Source organism: Nannospalax galili, unplaced genomic scaffold, assembly GCF_000622305.1.
Source record: "Nannospalax galili isolate Female #2095 unplaced genomic scaffold, S.galili_v1.0 scaffold1316, whole genome shotgun sequence".
Classification (NCBI taxonomy): domain Eukaryota; kingdom Metazoa; phylum Chordata; class Mammalia; order Rodentia; family Spalacidae; genus Nannospalax; species Nannospalax galili.
This window is the reverse complement of record NW_008337765.1, coordinates 397,781-407,482: the sequence shown is the minus strand read 5'-3', so window position 1 is coordinate 407,482 and position 9,702 is coordinate 397,781. Positions and strand designations below refer to the sequence as shown.

Below are 9,702 nucleotides of genomic sequence, written 5' to 3'. Positions count from 1 at the left end.
TTTCATAATCTTTGCTTGAGTGGTCTAATTTGTCCATTTTATCTTCCAGCCTTGATATTCTGTTTTCCATCATTCATCTTATTGTTGAGGCTTTCTCCTATTGTTTCTAATTGGCTTACTGAGTGTTCACTTCCTTCTTCATTTCAGCCTGAGTAGTCTTCAATGTTTCTAACTCTTTTCTGAATTCATTCAGAAGTTTATCCCTATCTTCCTTCAGGTCTTTGATTTCTTTGTGTATTCTTTAAATTCACCAAATTCTTCTATCATGTTTATAATTCTTTTGACATCCATGTCCTGTGTTATCTCTAGGGGCTTTTCATTGTACTCCTCTAGAGGACTATTGGTACTTGCTGAGGATATAATATTTTGGTTTTCCATGTTATTTTTTCTCTGTAACTTTGACATTTGTATTTCTTTTGTAGTTTCTGATTCTTGTGTGCGATTCAAGTCTTCCTTTGTTGAGTTTAGGGCTGCTTATTTTTGTAAACTTTTTGTGCCTTTGTGGTTTACTTGTTGGGCATGAAAAGCTAGTCTGTCTAGGCTTTATGTTCTCTCTTTTGATTTTATATTGGAGTGACCAAATTGCTTTCCTCTTTAGGAGTTCCCACAGAGACTCAAGTCAGATGAGGATCAGATGCTCTCAGCCTTTCTTCTAAGGTCTGGATCTCTTCAGGAAAGATGCTGCCCTCAGGAATTTGGGGGCTGGGTTGGCCTGGAAGCCGGGCCGAGGAAAGATGCTAGCACCAGGACACTGGAGGCTGTGTATCCCAGGGAAGCAAAGTGGGGTGAGGGCGGGACCAAACCCAAAGGGCTCCTGGGCACTGCAGGGAGGGATTGGATTGGCCTGGATGCAAAGGGTCAGGAAGCAGTGGCGATTCTGGACCTAGAGGTCAGTCCAGGAGTCTGGGGTTCCCTGACAAGAAATGGGCTAATAACCAGGCTGGAACGGCAGCTGGGAGGGTGAATGAGGCTGGGGGAGTCAAATCAGAGCAGGTGCAGTACCCACCCAGGAAAGATGCTAGCACCAGGAATGACTATGAATTTTTTATACCAGATAACATAATTCATTTGAAATTTGGGAGGTTTTAATGAATATATAACCTGTAACATTTTTTGTTTGTTTTTTTTACATCTGTGGCTTAAGCTAGAGTCTTGATACTAAAAAAATGTTAATGTTAATAATATCTCACAAATATGAAGAATGTAAAATGTGCTACTATTTTGAAATTGTTATTTTTATTAACAAATTTGTGGGAAATTTTTATATTTTCTGGCTTCTTGATGTGGTTTTTCTGCACCATGTAACACTAATCATACACATGAAGACTTGTGTGATAAGAGATATAGCAGCTTTGTTTAGTTAGATTCCTGGTGTCAAGGAAAACCAGGATTATAGAGGACATGGGCCAGGGGCTAGATGAAGCCAAGTCTTCTTTTGGCTGCCCCACATCTGAGTGCCAGTCTGTACTGGTGAACTTGTAAGTTATTTAGTTTAGCTTAGCTTAGTTTTGTTTTTCCATGTAGTTACAGTCTAGCTAATATGCTAAGGTTGTTTTCTTCCAGTTGACTTCCTGAAGGAATATTCTACAGTACTTTAGAAGTAGAATAAGGTGTTGGGACTGGAGAAATGGCTCACTAGTTAAGAGCACTGGCTGCTTTTACAGAGGACCTGGGTTCAGTTCCCAGCACCCACATGGTGGTTAACAAATGTTCTCAACTCCAGTTCCAGGGGATTCAGTGTCCTCTTTTGATCTCCACAGGCATCATACACACGTGGTTCATTTACATACATTCAGGCAAAACATTCATACACAGAAAAAAGAAAAATAAAAAAAGAATAAGGTGTTGCAGTTCATTGTTTCTATTTCTAAATTTTATTTTATGTTTTAAGTATCTTATTTGTTATTTTTATTTTATGTGTATGAGTGTGTTGACTGCATGTATATAAGTGCACCCATGTCATGCAATGTCTGCAGAAGAAGCCATCGACTCCCCTGGAACTGGAGTTTTGGACTGGTTAGCTGCCATGTGGGTACTGGGATTCAAACCCAGGTCTCCTGTAAGAGCAGCCAGTGCTCTAAACCCCTGAACCATTTTTCCAGCACCAAACTTTATTTCCTATTTTGTATGAGTATGTGCATGCATATAGAGGTCAGAGGACAACTTTGTGAAGGTGGTTTTCTCCTTCCACCTTTATGTGAACTCTGGAGATGGACCTCAGTTTCATCAGACTTGTTGAAGTGCATTTACCCACTGAGCCATCCCATCCCCCCTTCATTCTTTAGTGTAATTGTAATCTTCTCAACTACAAGAGTAAATAAAACCAAAATTTCTATGCCAAATCATGTTGACTAATTCATTTTTTTTGTCTCTGAAGCTTAATGCATGTGATGTAGTTGTTTATTATAATTTTTAAAACTGCCTTGAATAGTTAGCAAATATTACAAAAATATTGTTGAAGGAAGATTAATTTGTGAAGGACTCAAATTTGTAATATGATGATGATTCTTAGAAAGATGATGGTATTATTCAGAATGACTGCTATTGTCTTTGGAGGATCTGTTTTTAAAAATGTCTCCAGTTTAAATCTGAAAGCTTTTTCCCCAATGGTGGAACCCATTAAAATGAAATGCTGTGAAACACATTCTTTGTTTTATTCCACACATTTAGTGTCAAAGGGAATTTACTTTATTAAGAAAGAAAAATATAAAATTAACTCATTTTCTTTCTATTTCAGAGTGCCAATTGTTAGACCAGACGTGGCTAAGTGGGAGCTCTCAATAAAATTACATGATGAAGATCACACCGTCATAACCTCGAACAATGGGTCAACCTTTGCTGTGAGTTTATTTATTCTTTAATAATCTTGAGTTGTCTATGAAGCTGTAAAGTCCTTTTTGGCTTGGTTATGGCTTTTCTTCCTTAGCACTTCCAGTGAGGCTAGAAACTGATTTGCTTGTCTTTAGGAACTGAATAGAAATGGAGCTTTTTGTTCTCTTGTGTTGATTAGAAAACACACTTAGGTTTAGCCGCATCGTAAACCTTCTTCCTGATTCATTTTTGTTTAATGTTCACTGAAAAGTAATATTTTTGCCTTTGTTGTAGAGAAGCACATGATTAATTATAATTCCAGACCTGAGATAGCTGTGGTGGTGATGGGAAGCCTCGTGTAGCATCTTCGGATTTCCTTGTGACACTCTTGAGGCTTACTTTCCTTGTGGTACCATTCTTTTTGTCTGAAGAATGTGGACTCCTCATATAGCATCTATGACAGAACTCTGTCAGTTGGAATTCGGACAGTAGTGAATGAAGTTCAGTAAGATTTCAATTTTATGCTGTAGTATGAATGACGTGTTTAAAATCTGTGACTGGAGTTCACCAGACAAGCATGACAAAGAATCGCCATTTAATGTGTGTGTGGGGGGGTGTGCGTTGGCTGCTATGTAGTTAGTATAATACAAATTGGGGTTACCCACATTTCTTCTTTGGCTAAGTTGCATTGACATGCCATACTGTTTGGGGAAATAGATGCCTTTTTCTCAGAAGATTGAAGCAGAATAGGAAATAAAATAATGTAATTTTACTTTAAATCTGATGAGGCTTGAGGGGTGTATTAGGGTTCTCTAAGGGAACAGAATTATAAAGTATAATATATATTATATACTTAATATATATATAAGTGAACATATAAATATACATTATTTTATATATATATATATATATATATATATATATTTCAAGAGAATTTATTAGCTTGGCTTACAGGATATGGTCTGGGTTCTCCAACAGTGGCTATTTCACACTGGACAGGGCAAGAATCTAGTAGTTGCTCAATCCATGAGGCTGAATGCCTCAGCGGTCCCAGTGTGGTACTGAAGGCCTGGAGGATTCCCGGAAAACAGCTGGGTCTAATATCAGCAAAGGAACACCACAGCAATAGGATGGATGAACTTGCCAGTGAGAATAAAGGCAAGCAGGCAGAAAGCAAAAGTTTCTTCTGCCATGTCCTTTTATTGGGTTGCCCCCAGGTACTGCCCACATTTAGGATAAGTCTTCCCACAGAAGTGCCTAGAGGCTTGTGTTTGATTACAGATCTGGTCAAGTTGAGAACCAAGATTGGCCATCACAATGGGCTTGATTGTTTCTTGGTCTTGGTGAGAAAAAGCTACAAATTGGGGGTTCCTGAGAATTCATTTATTCAATAAATACTTACTGCATGCCTACTGTGTGTCAGAATAGTGCTAGGCTGCTGCCCTGCAGAAGAAAAGCTGACATTCTTATATGAAGTTTCCTTGATTTTCTTTTAAGTTTGTATCACATCCTATATGGCAAAATGCTTTGGTTACTGAAAGATTCTTCATTCAGTTCTTAAAAATGAAAGCTGTGATGGAGTCAATTATTTTATGATGTCTTTTGTGGTACATTTTGGGGGTCTTTATATAAAGTTCTCCCATCTCTAGGATTTTCTTTTCCTATGCATAACTTTGTAAGGGACACTTGATCATGTATTAAGTTGAATAGCAAGTTACCTGAACTGCTACCAAAGAGTTTTTCCACTGCATCCTGGGCGAAGGTTGACTCTGTAATGGTGTGACTTCAGCATACATCCCCCTGAAGCCTGACTATGTGCATAATCTAATACAGGCTGATTCTAAGGCAAGCCTGCCCCATCACTTCTCAGAGCCTGTACTTTTAAAAATACTTGTTTTCAATCTCATGTTAGAAACTGTGACTCCTAATCTGACTGTTCAAGCCATAGCTTTGCTTTTTTTCTCTGTAAAATAATCTACTTTACATTTTGACTTGTGAGGAAAACACATTGAAATTAGTACATTAAAATGAACCCTGGAAAACACGTACCTTAATATATGATCTAAAAAAACTTTTACATTTGTACTTTGCAGCTGTGGAAGCATCTGTTCCCAAGACAGAAGTCTGGCTGTTGGTGGTATAACTGGTTTAGCTGGGCATAGCTGGGCTGAGCAGCTTTGGTTTGGTAGGCAGCACTGTGTGGGTAAGACACTCTGGTATGAAGGCTTGTATAGTGTGATCCCTTCTCTTTTGAGGTCACCAAGAGGAGAACTATGACTGCATGGTTTTCTAGATTACCCATTACCATATCTAGAGAAAAATTAGCCTAAAAGTGACAGGCTGGGTTTGGGTTAATGACTCCAGACAAAGTATAAGCAAAGCCACATATATTTAGCTCAGAGTAAAGCTCAGAGACTCCACATTTTTAGAGTTTAAAATGGTTACTTATTGTAAGTTATAAGAGCTTTCAAATGAGGAGAGTATAACACACACACACACATACACACAGATTTCCTGTTATAAAGGAGAAATGTGCAGCTAAATTATCTCCTTATATTGCCCATTCTGCTCCCCACTTCCACTGAGGTGACAGTTATGTGTCCTGGTCTGTATTTACAACATATAACAGCACTATGGTAACTGTGAAAAGGAATAGTACGTAAGTGTACATGTATACTTCAGAAACTCCACAGAGCAAATACACCTGCATTTGTAATCACATCCCGAAGAATAAAATAGGAGTATGGATCTGGAGATACAGCTCAGTGGTAGAACATGTGCTTAGGTTTCATTAAACCCTAGGTTCAGTCCCCACCATAACAGCCACATACATATGCAATAGCCAAGGAGGCAAAAGATTTGTACATAGGAAAATATGCACTCTTTCTGAAAGAATTAAACAGGGCACAAATCTCATGTCAGGGATTTAAGAGTTAATAGGGTTAAGATGTGAATACTGCCCAAGGTGCCCTATAGATTCAGTGTAATCCCTGTGACTGTCCCAGTGACACTTATGCAGAAATAGGTAATTTACTCTGAAATTCGCATGGAATTTCAAGAGATCCTAAGTAGTCAAAAATCTAGAAATAGAAGAACAAAGTTGGTCTTATATATCCTGATCTTAAGACCTGATTACAGAGCTCTGGTTATTAAAACATGTGGTATTACCTGAAGAGAGATACATAGATCAGTATACTAGAATAGAGATCCCAGAAATAAACCTTTGGATACTTAGTTAAGTGATTTTTCGATAAGACCAGTAAGACTGTTAAATGGGAGAAAAGGACTATTTCAGCATATATTGGGGGAGGGGAATGAGTATTTAAATGCAAAAGAATCAGCTTAAACTCTTATGTTACTCCATATAGAAAAGCAACTCATAATGGATCAAAGATCTAAGGAAGCACTCAAGCAACAACTCCACAGAAAACCCTAAGGGAAGAGCAGTGGCTTCTTAGAATCACAGGCAATGAAAAAATATAACATTAAATATGACATGCAATTAAGCATTTCTGTGAACCAAAGACACAACCAGCAGAAGTGAAAACACAATATGCTGAGTGGGAGAAAATATTTGTAAATTATATATTTAACTTGGGTTAATATCTAGAGTATATGAAGGACTCCCACAACTCAATGGGAAAAAAATAACAGCAACAGCAAAAAAACCCCCACCCAGGGTTAAAGTGGTAGGAGACTTGGGTGTGTTGGCTCACATCTATAGTCTCAGTGCTCCAGAGTTTGAGGCAGGAAGACTGAAAATTTGTGGCCACCCTAGTCTACATAGTTAATTTGCTGCCAATGTGAGCTCCATAGGGCAACTCTATGTTAAAAAAAAAAATACATAAAATATTTTTTAATGTGGGGTTGGCAGGGCAGTGGCTCAGGGGTGGGGTTAGGGTAAGAGGTCTTTTGTGCAAGCACGAGAATTTGAGTTCAGATCCCTAGTACCCACATAGAAAGCTGGGTGTGGCTGCATGCATGCCTATATGCTGTAGGAGGCAGATACTGGAGGAACAGTAGGGCTTACTGAGTGCCAACCTACTTCCAGGCTCAGTGAGAGACCTCGTCTCAAGGGAATAATATAAAGAGAGGATAGAGCAGGACACCTGACAGCTTCCTCTGATCCCTGTGTGCATGCATGGACATGTACACTCTTCTAGTTTGCCTTCAATTGCTGTGACGAAACACTCGAACTAATACCAACTTGCAGGAGGGGTGGCTATTTTGCTTACATCTCCTGGGACACAGTTCATTAGAGAGCCCAAGGTAGGAACTCAGGGCAGAAACTTGGAGGCAGGAGTTGAAGTACAGGCCATGGAGGAATGCTGCTTACTGCCTCGCTCCTCTGGTCCCCACTCAACCTGCTTTCTTATACAACATAGGCCCACCTGCTCAGGGGTGGCACCACCTGCAGTGGGCTGGGCCCTCCCACATCACTCAGTAATCAAGAAGATGCCCCACAGACATGGCCTCAGGCCAGTCCACTGAAGAAAATTCCCCAATTGAGGCCCTCTCAACCCAGGTGTGTCAAGTTGACACTAAAGCTATCCAGCACACATACATACACAGACACACATTATATGGCACATATACCACACACACACATACATCCAAGGTAATTGGGGACAAGATTTGAATGGACACCTCTTCAAAAAAAAAAGATAATTAGCCAAGAATTGTAAGAAAATGCTCAACAACATAATCGCAAGGGGAAATGCCCATCAGGTGACTTGTATAGGTACCACTTCCCACCCATCAGGGACTGCTAGCAAGGACAAAGAAAAGAACAAGGCCTAGCTGTGAAAAAATTGAGATCCTTGTACACTCTTAGAGGAATGTCACAGCCACTGTGGGAAACAATATAAGGCATTCTAAAAACTCGTCATACCATGTAACCTAGCAATGCCACTTCTGTGTATAACCCAGAACATCGAAAGCAATCCCTATAAAACACATTTGTATATGTATGTTCATAGCATTATTCACAGTAGCTAAAAAGAGCCTAAGTACCTGTTGATGAATAAAAGGACAGGAAAAATGTGGTCCATATATACAAGTGAGTATTATTCAGTTTTTAAAAGACAGTCATTCTGATATGTGCTGCAAGATGGACAAACCTTGAGGATTTTATGTCATGAAACAAGTGTTCCGAAAGGACAAATGCCAGATGATTCTACTGCAATGAAGTACCTATAAAAGTCAGATTTTATAGAGCCAAAGTTGAGTTATGGTTGCACAGCTCTGGAATGTAGCATTACCATGCCAACCTTATAGTGATACCTGAATAGACAGCCTGACTCTTACCTCTAGTTTTAAGAATGGACCCGAACTTGGAAGACACCTGTTCCTCCAGATTTCTCCTGGAAATGTGCTGCTGAGCCAGGCCTCACCTATACTTTTATTCAAAACGATTTCTCCAGCTTTAGTTGGGGAACTACAAACTTGGGTTCACCCTTATCAGACACTCTTGCCCTTTTGTCCCTAGGCCTAAAATAGCACACACAATGTCAAGACTTCTCAGTTTTCACTATTTTCAATGAGGATGCAAACACGTGTGCTGCATTGTGTTTAGTGCTTTGAGTTGGTAATTCAACCATACCCACATTCATTTACTATCTTGGGTGAGGGGCAGATTGGGCTCATTCCTACAGTTTCCTCCTTAGCCCTAAGACAATAGAGAATTTCCTTATCACTTTAAATCTAATAGGAAAAAAAAAATGTAAAGCCCTACAAACATATGGCAACCCACTTTAAAATATTTTGCTTTAATCTTAGGTAGTTCAAATTGGACTATAAAAAAGTGTTTTTTTTTGCTCAGATATTATTAATTCAGATGATTGTACTGGTCAGGGAGCTCTCTTGCCTTTTATCATTTTTAAGGAGTGGTTAGGTTTAGAGCGGTTTGCCTTCTCCTGTAGCCTGAGGGGTAGAAACTTTAGTAGGAGGTTGTACCCAAGTACATCATTAGTGGCAAAATAGAGATACCTTAAGCTGATTTTGCCATAAAATCTTTATATCATGAAATAAGTAGTAATAACTTCTGTTGGTAATATTATATCCCTTTGCTGTTCTCAGGAGCCATAACACTTTTATTATAGAGCTGTTTTTGTTTTTCTCTTGGTCTCTGTTAGGGGGCTAGCCTGTCTCATGGGCATTTGGGATACATTTTGAGATAAATAAGCTTGGATCTGCCGTGGAAGTGCCAAATCCTATCTCTAGAGCCAGCTTTTCTACTGAGTTCAAATTGCAAATGACAATTGACTAATATTCAAAGCAGACATTTTATTCTTTTAAGATTGAATCTACTGGGTCTTGCCTTGGGAACAGGAAGTGACAAAAGCCAGAATGCTTGATTTAGAAGGGCACTCTTTGGTATCTCTAAAATTTTTTGAGTTCATGCGTAGGTGGCAGTTAATGCTCATAATCCAAGAGAATCAAGCCAGCAAAAGTATCTGCCTTTTCTGTTGTCTAACTCGAGTTTCTCCCTGGCCATATTTGGGGTAATGAAAAGTTTGAAGGCTTATACCCACAATTAGGTAGCTTGTGTCTGTAAATGGAGGAAAACTAAAATACCATCTCTTAATGATGATAATTTTCATTAGAGGCCATTTTTAGTCTCCGTTTTAACTTTAGGCCAGGCTTGAATGCAGAAAATATGACTTTTTTTTTTCTTTGAATTCTAGGCCAAATGGCTAGGGTGTCCTGTTACCCCTATGTCTAAATTTCCCTTGATTTGCTTTCTGGAGCTTTACATTTCTCCCCTCCTGAGAAACCATGAGGAGAGAGGTCTTCTCAGATTTAGTCACTTATCTCACTGACAGGACCTGAATTTTCCTGTATGTCATCCCTCTTTTTAGCCACCATAAATAAGGCAAAGCCTATTCAGAG

At 39.1% G+C, this 9,702-nt stretch overlaps 1 protein-coding gene across 1 annotated transcript in view; it reads left to right on the top strand.

Annotated features, from left to right (window-relative positions):
- Pcca (propionyl-CoA carboxylase subunit alpha) overlaps positions 1-9,702 on the top strand; it is a 448,536-nt gene that overhangs the window by 285,639 nt on the left and 153,195 nt on the right. Inside the window, exon 18 of the mRNA XM_008832725.3 lies at positions 2,738-2,840. Coding sequence (XP_008830947.1) covers positions 2,738-2,840 — 103 coding nt within the window. The remainder of the gene's footprint in view (positions 1-2,737; positions 2,841-9,702) is intronic.